The sequence below is a fragment of the Rutilus rutilus genome (genome assembly GCF_951802725.1).
Source record: "Rutilus rutilus genome assembly, chromosome: 19".
NCBI lineage: Eukaryota > Metazoa > Chordata > Actinopteri > Cypriniformes > Leuciscidae > Rutilus > Rutilus rutilus.
The window spans coordinates 32,322,211-32,341,511 of NC_140232.1; the positions used below are offsets into that span (position 1 = coordinate 32,322,211).

Consider the following 19,301-nt stretch of genomic DNA (forward strand, 5'->3'; position numbering starts at 1 on the left):
TTGTATGAATATCATTCATTTCCCTTCGTACACGTTAAATTATATTTGGCTCAAAAGTGAAAGATGGGACTCTTTCATTCACCATTTTTGACTAAAGTTTCATTGATGCTGCAAATGTTATGCTTATCCTGCTTAATTTTTAAAAAGAATGCTTGGCACATGCTTGTTTTTTTTTTTTTTATTAAAAAATATAAAACTCATTGACACCAAATATAGTTTTTTTTAACTAAACAAACAATTAAATTTAAAATGCTCAATTAATAAAGTGAATTATTAAGTAAAAGCCTTACATATTATTTATTCATGTACTTTTAACTAGATTTAATATGATTAATGAAAAGATTTTTATATTGTAATGATGTTTAAATTTAATATTTTATTGCACCAATTTGATTGTCTTTTTAAATTCAAAATTACAATGTTTGCTAAAGTAACAAGCACAGCTGTAGTTTTTTTTATTGCAAGAAAAATGACAATAGTGCACACTTTCACAGGATCTTAAACATGTTCAAGCATATATGCACATATTCTAGCACAATGTAAGAATCCAATATTAGACAAAAGTAGGAAAAAATTAAACACTTTTTTTATTGCAGAACTTATACATACAATCAGGGAGATGAAGCGTGGTTGTATCTCTTTCAATGGACAATAACAACAGCAACAAAAATAAATAAATATCCTGGATTTGCATACATCAGAAAATAGAATTGCTCTGAAAAGAAAACTAAAAACGTAAAAAGAAAAGCACAATAATGAGGTTAAATCAATCGTCATAATGCATCAAAAACTTTTTTGTTATGTATAAATCTAAGGGATGAAATCAGCAAGAAAAAGAGGAACGCCTAGGCGCAGCTGTAGTATTCTGTAATCTGTGTCTGTGAATGACGTGTGTGTGGGCGGGGCTTCGCCTGCGCTGGCCACGCCCATCCACCCCTGAGGTTCCGAGCGCGAGACGGACCGAAGCCGAGCCCAGCAGAACTGCAGAGAGCGAGACAGCCCGAAACATGAGCACCAACATCAGATACAAGAGCAGGCTCATGAAATCCGGTAATGACACAGACACGGGGACTGTTTTTTACTCTGTTTTTACTGTGAGTGAGTGGATGAAATGATGACTATTTCTCTCTTCCTGCCTGTGCATCTTCATCCTCGCGCACCTGCTTCCCTCATCCGACCCGCTGCTGCTTCAGAGGACAGTGAGGTGAGAAACAGCAACTTTACCACATTGCGCAGTTTTACAGCAGTTTTTAGAGTTCCTACCAATTCAGTTTACAAATCGACAAAATCATACGACGCTCCCTCTCATCCTGACAGTGTGTTTTATACATATTGCTGCTTTCTTATGTGTTCATCACGCGACCGTTTACGAGGTTTAACCCGGTTTCATCAGAGTGTGCTGTTGGTGTCACCCACCCTCGACTGACGCACTTCATTCCTTCAGGATTATAATAACGCATATCTCGTGCATTCTTCTCCTGATCATCATCCTGAAGGAAATTTGATGTCTGTTGGCTGTGTTTTCTGATATGAGGATGATAGTGCTACTCCTCTCTGGAGGTGTTGTCATGGTTACAGTAGCTGGAGGCTGATGGTGCTGAGCTCTAGATGTTTGAGTGAAAGAGTGTTTCCTCCTCCTCAACCAATATATGTGTTGGTGTGGTGATGTGCATCTAAATGTGGTTTCACACCTTGTTAAGCAGCATCACCCATAAAATAAGTTGTAGTGTCGATCATTGAAACAGTCGGTATGGGAACCTTTAGTTCACGTTTCAATCCGATTTGCATTTTAATATTGCTTGTGTCAGTGGTATTATCATTCTGGAGAGCAAGCTGTTGGAAACGTATATACAGTATGACATCAATATGTCTGATCCATTTTCCCAAAAGAGAAAGACTGTCTATTTGAAATGCATACACTGCTGGTCAAAAGTTTGGGGTCAGTAAGATTATTTTCTTTTAAAGAAATTACTTTTATTCAGCAAGGATGCATTAAAGTGACCAAAAGTGACACTCATAATGTTACAGAATGGTAAAACTTTCTATTCATCAAAGAATCCTGAGGGGGAAAAAAATGCAACACAGTTTCCACAAGCAACATGACAAGAATTTTGTTTTCAACACTGATAATAATCAGAAATGTTTCTTGAGCAGCAAATCATCATATCAGAATGATTTCTGAAGGATCATGTGACGCTAAGGACTGGAGTAATGATGCTGAAAGTTCAGCTTTGACCACAGGAATAAATTACATTTCAAAATTGGAATAATATTTCACTACATTAGTTTTTACTGTATTTCTGATCAAATAAATGCAGCCTTAGTTAGTGAGCAGAAGTTTACTTTAGGAGTATATTAGCACATGCATTTGTGGTAAACCCTGAAGGAAAGTAACTGGTTGCAATTTGCTGATTTGATCTCCATGAGAATTGTGCACTTGAATTTAGCATCTGTTTAATGAAACAGCCGATACTTTCTATTTTACTATATGTACCGAAGCTGTTAGCGATTTCACACGGCTTCCAGCACTTGAACCATGAACACACATGTGCAGTTCCTAGAAAACTCATCATCCTACGCAAAAGCAGAACGCAACAGCAAACACCCACACACACACACACACATTCTGTCAATGCTTCAAGATCTCTCTCTCTCTCTCTCTATTGCTCTCTCTCTCTCTCTCTCTCTCTCTCTCTCTCTCTCTCTCTCTCTCTCTCTCTCTCTCTCTCTCTCTCTCTCTCTCTCTCTCTCTCTCTCTCTGCATTGAAGCTTAATAGCTTAATGGTGTGGAAGGCTGGCTGCCATTTCAGACATGTCTTATTTATCTCTGAAAAGGTCAGTGCATTGAAATAAAGCAGTGTGTGTGTGTGTGTGTGTGTGTGTGTGTTTCTATAGAGCGAGATGTCTGCAGTGTGTGCTGTCAGTGAAGTGCGCAGCTGCATATGGCGTGACAGATGGCAGAATTGAAGTTTCTTTTGATCATGAAGTCAAATGGCCTGTGTAGTTGTTCAAATGCCTCAGCAAGAAACGTCCATCTCAGTATCTACAGTATGAGAGAGGACAGAGCGTTCAGCACATGCTCAAGAATACGCTTTGGTTCACCTCGGTTTTGGATTAAGTGCCGTTTCACTAATATCCTTCAAATTAACCCACAAATGAAACCCAGTTGTCATTTACTCACCCTAATGGCATTCGTTTCTTCTGTTTCCAAGAATGTACTTTGAGTGCAGGTTCTAGAACTGGCAACAATTTAGTTTTTTGTCCATTTTGGAGCTGGACAGATGCGTATCACTGTTCATATTCACTGCATGCAAAACAGAGGCTGAGACATTCTGAGAAACGTATTGTGTTCCACACAAGAAAGTCATGACATGACATGAGGATGAGTGAAAAATGACATGTTATATTTGATAAAACTGTTCCTGCACATGTGAGTTCATTTACACTACCGTTCAAATGGTCAGTAAGATTTCATTTTTTGAAAATAAAATAAAATAAAATTTCAGCAAGGATGCGTTAAATTGATCAAAAGTAACAGTAAAGAAATGTATAATGTTACAAAAAATTATATTTCAAATTTCAAAGTTTTTTGTTGACTTTCTATTAATCAACGAATCTTAAAAAAAGAATCACCGTTTTTACAAACATGATAATAATCAGAAATGTTTCTTGAGTGACAAATCATAATATTAGAATGATTTCTGAAGGATCATGTGACACTGAAGACTGTAGTAATGATGCTGAAAATCTAGCTTTGACCACATTTTACAACATATTCAACAGTTATACTAAATTGTAATAATATCTCACAATATTTCTGTTTTACTGTATTTTAGATCAAATAAATGCAGCATTGGTGAGCAGAAGAGACTATCAAAAACATTTAAAAAATCTTGCCGATCTAAAACTTTTGAATAATGTATGTGCAATACAGTGTTCCCTGAATATTATCCATGTGAAGTGCTGTGGGAAGTTGTCAGTTTAAACCCCACAACTATCACCATTGTGCCTCTGAGCATCACTGTAATAAGTGTACTGTAAGTTACCCTGGATAATGTGCATGTGCGCTGAACCATTTAAACACATGCCCTTAATATTACAAACAATCTGGTGAACCAGTAAAGCTGACATGGTGTGAAAGCGAGACCGTTCCGGGTCTGTTTGTGCTTGACCCAGTGCAGCTGCCGTAGAGCCCCGAGGATGTTTAGTCTGTGCAGAGAGTCTCGTGTTCATTCACTTCTCTTCCCTCAGGCGTCTCTCCACCCTTCCCATCATTATTACATCATCAGCATGTTCCAACCCACATGCAGTGTAACATGAGACAGCTCACATGACATCATTGGTCCCACCTCACTGTTAAATGTCAGTGAAGAACAGCAAGCAGGGAATCACTGTCTGAGATGAGCAGGATGTCTCTATTTAAATTTTTAGAAATGTTATTGTGCATAACTGCAAGGTTGGCTGGGCGTTGCTATACAGTTACTAACTTGCTAAAGTATTCGGAATGCCGTTCTGTGCTTTATTATGTGGTTGCTAGGGTGTTCTGAGTGGTTGCCAGGGTGTCGCTATGCAGTTGCTAAGGTATTTTTAATTGCTTTGTGTGCATTTCTATGAATATTGCAGTAAACTTTACTATTGGTGCAGTTGTGGTTGTTTTTAGTGTGTTGCTATGCAATTGTTAGGGTGTTCTGGGTGGTTGCCAGGGTGTCGCTATGCAGTTGCTAAGGTATTTTGAATTGCTTTGTGTGCATTTCTATGCAATTGCAGTAAACTTTATTATTGCTGCAGTTGTGGTTGTTTTTAGTGTGTTGCTATGCAATTGTTAGGGTGTTCTGGGTGGTTGCCAGGGTGTCACTATGCAGTTCCTAAAGTGTTTTGAATGCCTTTCTGTGTGTTACTACAGTATGAAATTGCTGAAGTGTTCTGGGTGGTTGCCAGGATATTGCTATACAGTTGCTAAAGTATTCAAATGCCTTTCTGTGCATTGTTGAGTTTGTATAAGAAAAATATTAATATTTAAAACTTTATAAAGTAAAAGAGCTTCCGGCCAAACGAACATACGGATTACACTTAAGTGTAAAGCGCAATTTATGCGAATAATGCGACTAAAAAATTGTGATTCTCAATTTATCCAGAATCGCTCTAGTTCACACAGAATGCGGTTTTGCTGTAGTAAAAACACAAGACGCAGGTCAGTGGAATTAAACTTTAACTTATATTTTAACTTAAGCGCAGTGTTTTTAGAATGTGTCATGAGCGAAACGCTGCAAAAGACGTGAGAGCAATGGTTAAAGACGTCCGTCTAGTGCGTTTACATTGCAAAACAATGGAAAAGTAGCGCAGTGGAAAGAAACGCATTCTCTGTGAACTCTTCATTACTATTACTCTTAATAGTAAGTAAGCAACAATGTGAACAATTGGTAAAGGTTTTGGCACTTGATATTTGAACCAAAAAAAAAAAAGAAGAAAATTATTGGAAAGGGGTTGAATGGTCCTGAAAATAAAAGTCACACTTGTATTGTTCGCAGTCAAAAATGAACGCATTGGAAACGAATGGGGGACGAATTTCATCATGTTTAGCACTGCGCCCAAACAAAATCTTACTGAAAACGAATTTTTTGAGATATCAACCTCAAATTTGGAACACAACTTGTTTAGATTTATGGCTTTGATTTTCTCACAGATTTAGAGTAAAACATGCTTTGGAAAATATATATTTCATATAAAATTTAAAATGGTATGTTAATGACATTCAAGATTCACAAGAGTTTAAGTTGGAAATTTCATCTTCCGGTCTATGCTCGAAAAAGTGATTAACAGGTAATAAATGGGTCATAACTATTCCGTAAATATAAGTGAGTGCCATAAAATCTCCTAAAAATATAAAATATTTAAATAAACAATATTATCGCAACAAAAATGAATTAGCTTGAAATAAAAAAATTATAATTTGATATTTTTGAGCACCAGAGGGTTAAATGAAAGCTGTTTCCTCCATTTTAATACACTTGATCGTATCAGAGTTCCTCAAACAAAGCTGGTTTAAAACAATAGAGATATTGGATTGTGTCAGGTGGCACTCAGAGATGGCAGCTGGACAGTGAGAGGGTGTTGTTCTCTGTAGGGTGGGGGAACCGGAGCTATTGTATCACTCAAAGACATCTGTTCTGCTCTATTCAAAAGACCCCCTTTGGACCCCCCACCCCCCACCAGCACACTGATCATCTATATGCATGACCAGCACCCCCACCAACCCTATAATAGGGCAAATCATGCTTAATATCAAGATGTTTATTAGTGGTGTTTGCTCAGACATCACTAATACTATTGCTTATATCAGAGTTAGTGATCTACACGACCCACAAAGCTTTAGTATTAACCCCTGCAGATCTGCATTTCACTCAGAAAATATACAAAGCGAATTTGAAGAATCAATCACACGTATTCACAGAATCTTCCTGAAAAGCAAACTGGTCCAACAGGCTTTGAGGCTTTGGATGTCGTCATCGATACATATTAACTGGAATTAACTGCGTTCAGTAATTAAGCTTTTAATTAATTTAAGCTTTCATTCAATAATACATTTAATCCAAGCATTATTTGATAAAAAAAAAAACAGTAAAAACAGTAATATTGTAAAATATTATTACAATTTACAGTTTTCTATTTTCTTTTTTTAACTATCAAAAAGTGATCAAAACTGAATTTTCAGCATCATTACTCCAGTCTTCAGTGTCACATGATCCTTCAGAAATCATTCTAATATGATGATTTGCTGCTCAAAGAAACATTATTATCAGTGGTGAAAACAGTTGCTTCATATTTTTGTGGAAACCTTGATGCATTTTTTTCAGGATTCTTTGATGAATAGAAAGCTCAAAAAGAACAGCATTTATTTTAAACTTTCGTAAAAGTATAAATGACTTTACTGTAACTTTCGATCAATTTAATGCATCCTTGTTGTATAAAAGTATTCATTTCATTCATTAAAAAAAAAAATTCAAACTTTTGAACAGTATTTATATTTTTATACAGGCAAAAATATGCATCCTCATAGCATTTGAAAGTAATACTACAGTAAAGGTCACTCCGCTGTGCTGTAGTCTGTAGAAAAGATGTGTGTGTGCCAGTCTGGCAAGGTCTGGTGGGAAGGGTGTGGCTGCCATCTTACTAAATGTGTCTTGCTCCCACACACACACACACACACACACACACATAGAAATCCCTACACCTCAGAGCCGTCTATGGAAAAAAAGTGGGGGAGGAATGAACGACCAAATGAATGAGTGTTTTTATTCCTGCCCCCCTTTCCTGTCTAAAATTGCTTCCATGCTTTTTTTCCCCTTTACGTCTTTTCGTTTCTCTTGCTCACTACTCACTCTCTCTCACTCACTACCTTCTTTTGTCAGTCTTTCATTCAGTCATGTGGGGATTCCTCTATCTGCCTGTCTGAACACGGCATGCTGGGATGTGCCATGGGCAGGAGACAGACAGAAATCAAGGAAAAGGAAAGCGGAGGTTGTTTATAGAGAAAGAGAGTCGTAAACTGAGAGTCAGAGAGAGAGAGAGAGAGAGAGAGAGAGAGGTCACGCAGGTTTAAAGACGGACGACACACATTTCTGAGGCGTCTGGTTCAGGATGGACAACATGATGCTGCAGGAGAAACTGGTGGAGAAACTTCTGTGTCCCCGAACCAGAACCACCCGACAGAAGGTTCGGTGTTTATATGTCTTGTAAATTTTATATATATGTACTTACTAGTAAACTAAATGGAGGCATATTCATTTGCAGCTTTATATATATATATATATATATATATATATATATATATATATATATATATATATATATGAGACTATATGAGAAAAGGCACGAATGAATATGCTTCCATTTAGTTTATTAATAAGTGTTAGTGTAAATAGTATGACATCACACACTGAAAAAATGATTTCCTTACTCAGTATTTTGTCTTGTTTTACAGTATTTAAACATTCTTAAATGAAGACACATTTTCTTAAGAAGAAAAATGACAAGACATTAAGTGTTGTTTACTGAAAAATTATTCAAAATTAAGTGAGTTTATGGTTAAAACAGGACAAATATCTGCCAGTGGGTTCAGAAAAATAATCTTGTTTTCATTTTTGAATAAAGTCCAGCAAATCTGAGCCAGATTGGCAGACCCTGAATTTAGCATAAATTCACTTATTTTGATGCATTTTTCAGAAAGCAAGACTTAACATCTTTTTTTTGTATCTTGATTTAAGAATGTTAAGACATTTGTGCTGGAAAACAAGACAAAAATAGATTTTAATTTCAAGAAAATATATTTTTTTTGCAGTGCATGCATGATATTATGCAAATTCTGGTGCTTTTGAATGCTTATTCTTAAAGTTAAAGATTTGAACAAACCTAGTATTAGCAACCTTAGCAACACCCTAGCAACCACCCTGAAAACCCAAACCGCCTCATAACAACATGCTACAAATCCTTCAGAACACTTTAGCAACAGCATAGTTTTGCTTCAGAAAATGTAAAAAATCTCATTGTTTTTATATGTAATTGAATTCCACACACATCTTCTCTCACACACACACACACACACTGTGCACGTGGGGTGAGATACGGCAGGGTTTCTCTTTTCTAGGACGATGGACTGCGGAAACACACATGACGGGCTGTGAGATGCTCTGGCAGTCAGATGAGTTGTGTTTGGCCCAAGTTCGAGTGTGTGAAAAAGGCCTTTTCAGCTTATGTAAATATGGCTTCTGTGTGTGTATATGGCCAGTCGGTTTGGCCTGGACACTGAGCTGGTTCTGCTGTCGGGTTTGATCTTGATTTTGCTTTCATTCAGCGCATAACCGTCAGTAATATTAGTGTTCTCAGTGTCTGTTTGAGCGGTTATGAATGCTGAGCAGTTTCCGGCACAGTTGGTAGATCTGCAGGAGTCTCGACACTACTGGCATTTTCATGCTCTGCTATTTTTGTGTCAGTCTTGACGATTCACAGAAGCTCTGTCTTAAAGGGACAGTTCACCCAAAATAATAATTCAAAACCTGTATAACTTTCTTTCTTCCATATAAGTAATACAGAATGTTCATTTTTGACTTTTTCTCTCAGGACAAGCAGTATGTCGGCTTTGCAACGCTTCCTAATCAGGTCCACAGGAAGTCGGTGAAGAAGGGCTTCGACTTCACCCTGATGGTGGCAGGTATGTCTGAGATCATCACTATAGCATGTGACACTGACTTCATGCTCATCTTTGTCAATAACAAGAACATTGTGTGTGTGTGTGTTTTAGGTGAATCTGGATTGGGCAAGTCTACTCTAGTTAACAGCCTCTTTCTCACAGATCTATATAAAGACAGGAAATTACTAAATGCAGAAGGTAAAAATTGTCTTAAAGGAACAGTACACCAAAAAAAAATCTGTTTTGTTTATATTAAGCATACAATATACTCTACTGTTCAGAAGTTTCAGTGTTTTTTTCAAATAAATTAATACTTTTATTCATCAAGAATGCATTCAATTGATCAAAAGTGACAGTAAAGACATTGATATTTCAAATAAATGCTGTTCTTTTGGACTTTTTATTCATCAAACAAAAATATTAAACTGTTTTCAGCATAGATAATGAGGAGAAATATTCTTGAGCTGCAAATCAGCATATTAGAATGATTTCTGAAGGATCATGTGACACTGAAGACTGGAGTAATGATGCTGAAAAATGCAGCTTTGATCACAGGAATAAATTACATTTTAACGTATATTCAAATAGAAAATGTATGTTAAATTGTAATAATATTTCACAATATTTACTGTTTTTTACTTTATTTTTGATCACTAAATGCAGCCTTGGTGAGCAGAAGAGACTTCTTTCAAAAACATAAAAAAAATCTTACCAACCCATAACTTTTGAAGGGTAGTGTAGTCCATAGATAAGTGTACATCTCTTATATGGTTTTGTCAGTTTGAGTGATATAACGTGTTTTTCCTGTGACAGAGCGTATTAATCAGACGGTTGAGATCACCAAACACACAGTGGACATTGAGGAGAAAGGAGTCAAACTCAAACTCACTATTGTGGACACGCCGGGATTTGGAGACGCGGTCAATAATAATGAATGGTGAGAATTCAGCTGTTCCCAGCATCACATGACAATTACAATTACGAAACAGATAGTTATGGTCTCGGATGCTGATTGCTCAATACAGCATTGTATGAAAGCAAAAAGTATTTTAGGGTGTGTTCACACTTTGTAGTCCTGGTCCGCTTAGCGTTCACATTGGCATTTTAACACCAAACCTAAAGATGCCGAACCTAAAGGCATAGGGATACGTTCACAACCTGATTGGTCGGCTTTTATTACGTATATTTTGGGACGGAACTTACTGAACATCCAAAATAATGCTGTGCGCTGGGATAAATGTGCTCGTTGTATGTGCGTAGCCTACATATTATGCTATTTTGACCAGCTGAGAACTTGTGAAGAGCTTATAAAATATGTAAAGGAGTCAAAACGGCGGCAGGAATCCCTGTACCGAACTGTGATGGGCAACATTGTGACATATGCTTAAGCATTCTGTCCTTTTTAGGGTTGCATCTTGTGACATCACTTCCTGTTTTTGGTTTGTTTTCATGTCTTTGGTCCTTGTTGCGCTCCTATTTCAGTCGAACCGCACCAGAGTTCATTTGGAAGCGGACCAAGACCCATCTTTTCACCGGTCTCGATCTGCTTGTTGATCAGGGATCGTTTGGCAGCGTTCAAACTTATTCAAATGAACCGCACTAACAGAGCAATCGCACCAGGGTTCGTTTTAATCCAACCAAACATGCCAAGTGTGTGTGAACACACCCTTAGTCATGGCTGTGTTCACAATATAGCACAGGCTCGAGAGTCTAAGTTCAGGGTTTCACAAACTGGGGTTTGTCAGGGAACAGCAAGGGCTTTGTGAGTTAATGCAAAGATAAATCATAAAAAAAAACAAATAGAGTAAAAAAAATGAATAAAATAAAGTTATTAAAATAATAATTTAATTAATTAATAAAAATGAAAACAATCAAAATAAAACATATCCTAAAGAAAATTAAATATTTTGTTTGTTTACCTGCATGTCATGTGATTATTAAAGTCACCATGAAATCAAAATTGACAATCCCTATTTTTTTTTCAATGGAATATTGCAGTATGTATTATAAATGATTTACCTGTGCACATCATTATTTATTTTTTTATTCATGTACTTGTAATCCTTAATCAAAATAACTTGCTGACGAGGGCGGGGCAACCTGTCACTCACATGAGATCCACCAATAGCAAACCACAACCATCCAATCAATTCCCCTTGTACAAAATCAAGCCCCGCCCTACATTTGTTCTTGTTCCAGAAGCCGTTTCACTCGGATATATGTCACAATAGGGAAGAAAATACTATCACAACTTCTGTTTCATGCCGTCATTAACCAGCATCAGAGAACCGTGAACATGTGAATGTGCTGAAATATCAACTTAAAAACTCAAAGTAAAAAATTCAAGTAAATAATTTAAGGCCAAAGGGGTTCGGTTATTGTGTTCAGTTGTGATCTTCTGAAGAGTGTGTGTTTATCTGTGTGTTTGCAGTTGGAAGCCCATCACAGACTACATCGACCAGCAGTTTGAGCAGTACTTCAGAGATGAGAGCGGACTGAACAGAAAGAACATATTAGACAACAGAGTGCACTGCTGCCTGTACTTCATACCACCGTTCGGACACGGGTACGAAAACACCCTTTATATGAGTGTGGGAGTGGGTGGACCGGGGGTGTCTTATATGGGTCAAGTTCACATGCATCCACATTTGCATAATAATACATGTGTGTATATGGGGAGGATGGTCCATTGTGCCTCTTTGTAACGTATATTAATGGCATTCGTTAGAATTTGTTTTTCTTTTAGTGCAATATGTAGAATTAGCACATATTCCTTACTACTCCAAATCAATACAAAACAAGATATCAGTAAATTGATAAGAACCCTGTTTGAATTCAGCTGTCTGCAAGTATTCATTTACTTAATTATACTAAAAGGAATAAAGCTTATTTTAAGATTATATACAGATTAATTCAAATGAGGTCCTTATTGTTAATATCATTAATAGTTAACAAACCTGCCACTCACTCTCAGATGTGAATTCATGAGTTCATATTTAATTTAATTCTTGAGTGAGATAAAAGTAAACATTTTTGACTTGTCTATGATGGAGGTCTCAACTTAAATAAGACTTATTAATAAAAAATTATACAGTATTATTCAACATAGCTGGACAGTAACGAAGTATTCTAAGTCTGTTTTCAATTCCGGTCAAAATAAACGTGAAAAGTTACTAATGCCGAATTTAAATATTGATTATTATAAATGAAAATCATATTTTGTCCATGTGACTGTTGTGTAATTGAGTCATTTGTGAGCTAGAAGTGTATAATAAGTATAATAATGACTAGGAAGTTTTGCAAAGAAGATAAAAAAGTTTGCTTATTTGCAGATCAATGCATATTTGTGGACTAATGACTAGCACTGACTAGAATAAATAATAAACATGATTCATCGATCAGTGCTTTTAATACTCAAGTAATATTGAAAATGAGTATGAATACTTGTACTGGAGGTATCTGTACTTTTACTCAAATACTTAATTTGTGTATTTAATCCACTGCTGGTATTTAATACATAATAGAAGTCAATAGAAATACAGATGGATTTGGGGTGGTGGTGAAATATGCATATGGTGGTGCAATATGATGGATATCATGAATATACTTAGACTCATTGTCGCTTTTACCGTTTAGTTTGCGGCCGGTGGACGTGGAGTTCATGAAGGCTCTACATGAGAAAGTGAACATCATTCCTCTGATCTCTAAAGCCGACTGTCTCACGCCGAATGAGGTGAAAAAACTGAAGGACAGGGTGAGTGGACACGATCTGATCTGACGTCCTCTGAAACTCAGTTAACTGTAAATCTGATTATTTTTGTGGTGCTGCTCCTGATGGAATCAATTATTTTATTCTAGACCAAACGCATCCGATCCAAGCTAGTTGTTAACCGCATATTTGACTCGAGGTGTGAAACACAACACAAGATGCGTTTCATACTGTTGATGTGTGTTTCTGCAGGTGCGAGATGAGATCGAGCGCTTCGGGATTAAAGTGTATCAGTTTCCTGAGTGTGACTCTGATGAAGAGGAGGAGTTCAAACAGATGGACAAAGAGCTGAAGGTCCGGCAAACACATCTCATAAGTCTCATCTCCTAAATATCATTTTTTCCGAAATGATTTTGAATGAATTTGAATCCATTTGGATTGATTTTACCCATATGATGGACTTTTTTATTTTTACTTTAATGCAAAAAGCATGTTAGAGCAAAGTGTATTGATTCAAAAAGAATACCAGGTCTTATGTAATGAACATTGAATGATTCGTGTGTGTGTGTGTGTGTGTGTGTGTGTGTGTGTGTGTGTGTGTGTGTGTGTGTGTGTGCTGTAGGAGTGTACTCCGTTTGCTGTCATTGGCAGTAATGCAGTGGTGGAGGCCAGAGGTCAGAGGGTCAGAGGTCGTCTTTACCCCTGGGGTATCGTGGAAGGTTGGTATATTTATACAGTTAATGCACAAACGCAGATATGAATACTTTGGAAATGGATTGCAAGCATGCCAGTCCTGTTTTACATACAGTACTTTAATGCTACTTAAAGGTGCGTTGTGTAATATTTAGGAGGATCTGTTGACAGAAATGCAATATCATATACATAACTATGTTTTCAGTGGTGTATAAAGACCTTACTTAATTAACCGTTATGTTTTTATTACCTTAGAATGAGCCATTTCTGTCTACATACACCGCAGTTCCCTTTACATTGAAAAGCGCCTTGTGGAGAAACAATGTAATCGATAAATGCGTTATTTTAAGCAGCAAGTTTTTTATCAAAAACTGAATTACTCTATCGCTATCGTAGACATCAGTGTTTATATTTGAACTTTAAACTTTTATCCCAGTACTTCTATGATAATTTGAACTATTGTATCACAGAAATAATGATACTCTGAGGAAAAGACTCTCCTCTCTCCGGGTCAGCGGCAGCGCCAACACAGATTTGAATGTTGCGATATGATTTTGTCAAAGGTTTAATAGACAGACGAATTGAAAGATCGCGTGGGTGTTTGAATCGAGATCACAGTCTTTTAAAGATGAATCGTGCAGTTCTACTGTCTTATCTCTCTCTCAGCATATGAGTAGCGGTGCGCATTGCGAGGGCTTTTCAATGCATTCAGTCTCACGATGTTTCACATTTACATTTACATTTACATTTATTCATTTAGCTGATGCTTTTATCCAAAGCGACTTACAATTGCTATATATGTCAGAGGTCGCACGCCTCTGGAGCAACTAGGGGTTAAGTGTCTTGCTCAGGGACACATTGGTGTCTCACAGTGGATTCGAACCCGGGTCTCTCACACCAAAGGCATGTGTCTTATCCATTGCGCCACACCACCCCAACTGTGTCGGCAAGGAAACAGTTGGGGTGTCACATATACTCCGTCTGCAGTGCGTATGCGGTGCGTGTTGCGGTGCGTATGCGGTGCGTATGCGGTGCAGGAGCAGCATGCGCTATAGTGCTTTCACATATGCTGCGTTTGCAGTGAATAACTGATCCGCGGCTGTACCACAAACACATACTTACTATTTTTATTTCAAATCCAGAAGTTATGCAGCAACTTTTATTAAAAAAAAAGTTTTGTCTGCATTGCGATTCTCTTGATACACATATACTCTCTTTAATGGACGTATGCACATTTAAACACAATTTAAACAACGTAGTCCTATTATTCCATGCATTACTTCTACTTATATTAAGTTGCTCAAGAAAAGCAAGTGGTCAAATATTTAACCATGCAGGCTACTTATATTAAAATCGCAAACATTTTATATTAAAACTTAAAATTGACAAAAACAATTGTTTCCTCTCATGCCTTTTCTTTTGCATTTAAATTTTAATACAATAAATCTTGCATGTCACAAAGAGCTTGTTTTTCCACCTCCACGAATGAGACAAGTGTTGTTCATTATGTCGCCTTGTTGAGGTAAATTGTAGTTTTCCTTGCTTTACCCCGTTCTTAAAGTAAAAAGATGACTGTGGAAAAAAGTTGTATTTAATTAAATACATTTATGGTGAAATTACTACATTTTCTGGTCAATCTGTTTTCATCATCACTTTAATTCAGCGTTTGCAGCACAGCAAAAATAGACTCGGTGCGGAAACGATCTCTGCACTGCTGTGTACGCACCGCAACTGGAACGGATCGACGGACTGCAACCGCGTGCAGTGTGAAAGCTCTAACCTGTTAAAGGGATACTCCACTTTAAAATGAAAATTCTGTCATCGTATACTCACCCTCATGTTGTTTCAATCCTTTATGAATTTCTTTCTTCTGCTGAACAGAAAGGAAGATATTTAGAAGAATGTCAGTAACCAGACAGTTTCTGGTCTCATTGACTTCCATAGTAGGAAAAAAAAATACTATGGAAGTCAATGAGACCAGAAACTGTCTGGTTACTGACATTCTTCTAAATATCTTCCTTTCTGTTCAGCAGAAGAAAGAAATTCATAAAGGATTGAAACAACATGAGGGTGAGTATACGATGACAGAATTTTCATTTTAAAGTGGAGTATCCCTTTAACATGGGTACGGAAAAAAATACGCACCGCATATGCACTGCAAACGGAGTATGTGTGAAACGGGCGTTGTATTACGTCACTCAACACTCATAGATAACATCCTCTGTTGAAACGAAAGTGGCTAACTTCTGTCAACCTCATCTGTAAGCGAGGACAAAAATAAAGCAATTTAATTTGCATTGATATCGATTCTGTAATAAAAAAAATCGTTTTTAAAATCGTTTAAAAAAAGAATCGTGATACCTAGGTGAATTGATTTTTATCTCCCAGCCCTATTGTAAAGTGTTACAGTTTGACTACTGTATATAGCACCCCTTGTGGCAATTGTGGGAATGCAATAGTGTTCTGACACATTTTGGAAAACAGTGATGAAATGTGTATATTTTTACAGTGTTTAAGCTCACGTACACATGCGGTTTTTCAGGCTTTTTAGTGCGTGTCTGTACATGATTCAATACTGCAGGTGTCTCATAAATGTGTTGTTGACTCTGTGACCAACTCAGGTCTTCTGTTGTAAATCGCTTCGGATGAAAGCATCTGCTAAATGCATAAATGTATGTGTAAACGCCATATAAAACAGGCTTTTAGGCTAAAAGGTTTTTGCACAAAACCCCTTGTGCTGTTCAAGAGGAATGGTGTGCAGTGGTGGTCTTGATACTGGTATTTCAATACACACCGCCAAATCTGTGAATGTAAGGCAATGTAAATGAGAATCAGCATGTGTAAAACTATGTTTCAGACAGTGTGACGTGTTTGTGTCTGTGTTCATGAACTCTATTGCATTTCTTTGTGTGTTTTGTTCAGTGGAGAATCAGTCTCACTGTGACTTTGTGAAACTGAGGAACATGCTGATTCGCTCTCACATGCACGACCTGAAAGACGTGACGTGCGACGTGCACTACGAAAACTACAGAGCCCAGTGCATCCAGGAGATGACCAGGTGTGTGGAACATTCACAGACTGATTTGTGTAAATGTAATGCATTTTGTTTCATTGAAACGACCGGATCATGTAGGGAAGAAAAACTGTCTTACTTTCCTGCCTAGATCATATGAGATATGTGTGTGTGTATGTGTTTCAGTAAACTTGCACAGGATAACCGTACGGACAGTCCGCTACCCATCCTGCCTTTGCCAACACCAGACGGAGAGACGGAGAGACTAATCAAGATGAAGGATGAAGAGGTATAAAATGATCATCACTGATCTTAAAGGGGTCCCATTATGCTTTTTTATATTTTCTACTTTCTTTAGTGTGTAATGTTGCTGTTTGAGCATGAAAAAGGTCTGTAAAGCTCCAAAGTCCCTCCAGCGGGAGTCAGTCTCTATATCAGTGTCACTGTTTCTGAACTCCCTGAAACGCCTCCATTGTAGTCTTGAGTTTTCTTCCACCACAATATTCCTCATTTATAATAATTCATACGCAGAATAAAGGGGCGGGGCCTGGTTGAGTAAGTTAGTGGTGTTGAAACTCGTGGTTATGGTAATGGGCGGGACATTTCCCAAACACGCTCGAAGCACTTGACCAATCACAACACACTTATCCAGCCGACCAATCAGAGCACAGTGTGCTTTTCAGAAGGAGGGGCTTCATAGTGACAGGAACTAAACAGAGCGTTACTGACAGACTGGGAAGAGACGAGCTGCAACAATGGAAAATATGAGAAAAATGATTAACATTCAAGCGTGAAAACCTGTTCTAGTAGAGCCCAAAAACAACATCAAGACTTTGTAAAAGGGCATAATAGATCCTCTTTAAAGCATCACAGAGATATGTGCTATAGTTTGTGATATAAATCCATACAGTTTTTAGCATGTGCTGGATTCATTTATATTCATAGTCTCTTTAGATACATTTGCATAAGAATGTATTGTTTTCGATATTCTAGATCATTTAATTGCCAATCATGATTGTGTTTATCAGGGCCAATATTATAAATCTTTTTTTGTGGATTTTTCATATTTATGTTCAAATGTAGGCATTTTTCTTCATATTCTTCAAATGAGGAAGAACCCAGGCAATTTTTTTTGTAATGTAGCCACGCTGCAATATTACATTTAAATAGTAAACCAGAGCAGTGCACAACTAGAGAAGTGAATCATTACTCCAGTCTTCAGTGTCACATGATCCTTCAGAAATCATTCTAATATGATGATTTGATGCTCAAGAAACATTTCTGATCATTATTATCAATGTTGAAAACTTTTATTAATATTTTTGTGGAAACCATGATACATTTTTTCAGGATTCTTTGATGAATAGAAAGTTTATTTGAAATAGAAATCTTTTGTAACATTATAAATGTCTTTACTGTCACTTTTGATCAATTTAATGCATCCTTGCTGAATAAAAGTATTAATTTCTTTTAAAAAAACTTTTGAACGGTAGTGTATATGCTTTATGTGAAATCAATCTTTAAAACATTATAATGTACAGTAAAAACGATGGACAACTGGCATAGAAAACGAGTATTGTGTTTAAAATGGAAAAAAAACCTTATATTATATGCTTTCTAATCAGTTCAATAAGGATAATAAAAAAGCATGCTAATATTACTATAGTGCATTTGAGTTTTTTCACCAGTGTAAACTACAGGAAAGTTGCAATGACAGTTTTCTGACTGTGTGTTTTGTTTGTGCAGCTGAAGAGAATGCAGGAGATGCTGGAAAAGATGCAACAACAGATGCATGAGAAAGACCAGTGATGCTGTCTGACACACACACACACACACACACACTGCAGCCCTCACTGCACCCCTCAGATGTGAATGCATTTAAATGATACTGTACAAATATCATATCTAGAGGTCTGACCATCAGATACGCTCTGTTCATCTGCTCGGTGCTTCTGTCTGCCTGGATCGAATATGGTGCAGCTGTCATGTGATTCGTCATGTGTTCATGAGGAGCGTACATAAACCTGTTTACCATTAACTTAAATTAACTTCTAAAGGGATCTAATTTATATTGACTTTTTATTTTTATTTGCTTAGCAAGACGAATGCGTGTGTAAGTTGTTTTCTGACAGTGCAGGGGTTTATTGACGTGTATGTGTGTGTTTGAAGAGAGAGAGAGAGAGAGAAAGAGAGAGTGTGTGAGGTCCTTTTGCTATGAATTTGTTTGGGTTCAATGGCAGTTTTGGTTTTTATAGTGAATGTGAACATACAGCTCCAATAATTGTTATCTCTAAACATACTCAGAATGCTGTTTTCTGCTTGTTTTATAACAGTAATAATTGGAATAAAATCTGTTCCATTATTATCAGTGTTAATGGCCTTTAATAATTTAATAATTTATATTATTATGTCAATTGTTTATGTAAAGCTTGCTAATAAATGTGAATAATTTATCAGTTGTCATTGTATTTGTTTGCTAGTTTCATATTCATGTGATTGGTCGGTATCTGCTCAGTCATGATGTCAGAAGGTATATCATATATAAGACAATTTAAATATAGTTATTTTATTGTTTAAATACAGAATGTGAAATGTGGTGTTTTTCAGTATGTTTCAGATAGTGGATGATTCCTGTGTTTGACTGAGAGAAAAGGAAAAGCGTTTAGGAAGTCCCAGTATCAGAGAATGAAAGTGTGGCC

At 36.9% G+C, this 19,301-nt stretch overlaps 1 protein-coding gene across 3 annotated transcripts; it reads left to right on the plus strand.

Annotated features, from left to right (window-relative positions):
• Positions 1-1,006: 1,006 nt before the first annotated feature.
• Positions 1,007-19,055, plus strand: septin5a (septin 5a). 3 transcript variants are annotated; one of them, XM_084390088.1, is made up of 11 exons: positions 1,007-1,204; positions 9,118-9,208; positions 9,299-9,385; positions 10,001-10,124; positions 11,619-11,753; positions 12,824-12,941; positions 13,149-13,250; positions 13,519-13,615; positions 16,512-16,647; positions 16,789-16,891; positions 18,349-18,533. In XM_084390088.1, exons 1-11 carry the CDS (start codon positions 1,112-1,114, stop codon positions 18,409-18,411), a joined length of 1,149 nt encoding a protein of 382 aa, XP_084246214.1. In that variant the 5' UTR covers positions 1,007-1,111; the 3' UTR covers positions 18,412-18,533. The 3 variants fall into 3 exon arrangements, with proteins under 3 accessions (XP_084246214.1, XP_084246215.1, XP_084246216.1); XM_084390089.1 differs by lacking the exon at positions 1,007-1,204 and adding an exon at positions 7,560-7,713 and having other exon boundaries at positions 18,349-19,055; XM_084390090.1 differs by lacking the exon at positions 1,007-1,204 and adding an exon at positions 8,953-8,985.
• Positions 19,056-19,301: the final 246 nt, after the last annotated feature.

Coding starts and splice junctions, on each gene's coding strand:
- septin5a (XM_084390088.1), top strand. CDS start 1,112: ATGATGACTATTTCTCTCTTCCTGCCTGTGCATCTTCATCCTCGCGCA. Junction 12,942..13,148: donor TGAAAAAACTGAAGGACAGG/GTGAGTGGACAC, acceptor GTGTTTCTGCAG/GTGCGAGATGAGATCGAGCG. Junction 13,616..16,511: donor CCCCTGGGGTATCGTGGAAG/GTTGGTATATTT, acceptor TGTTTTGTTCAG/TGGAGAATCAGTCTCACTGT.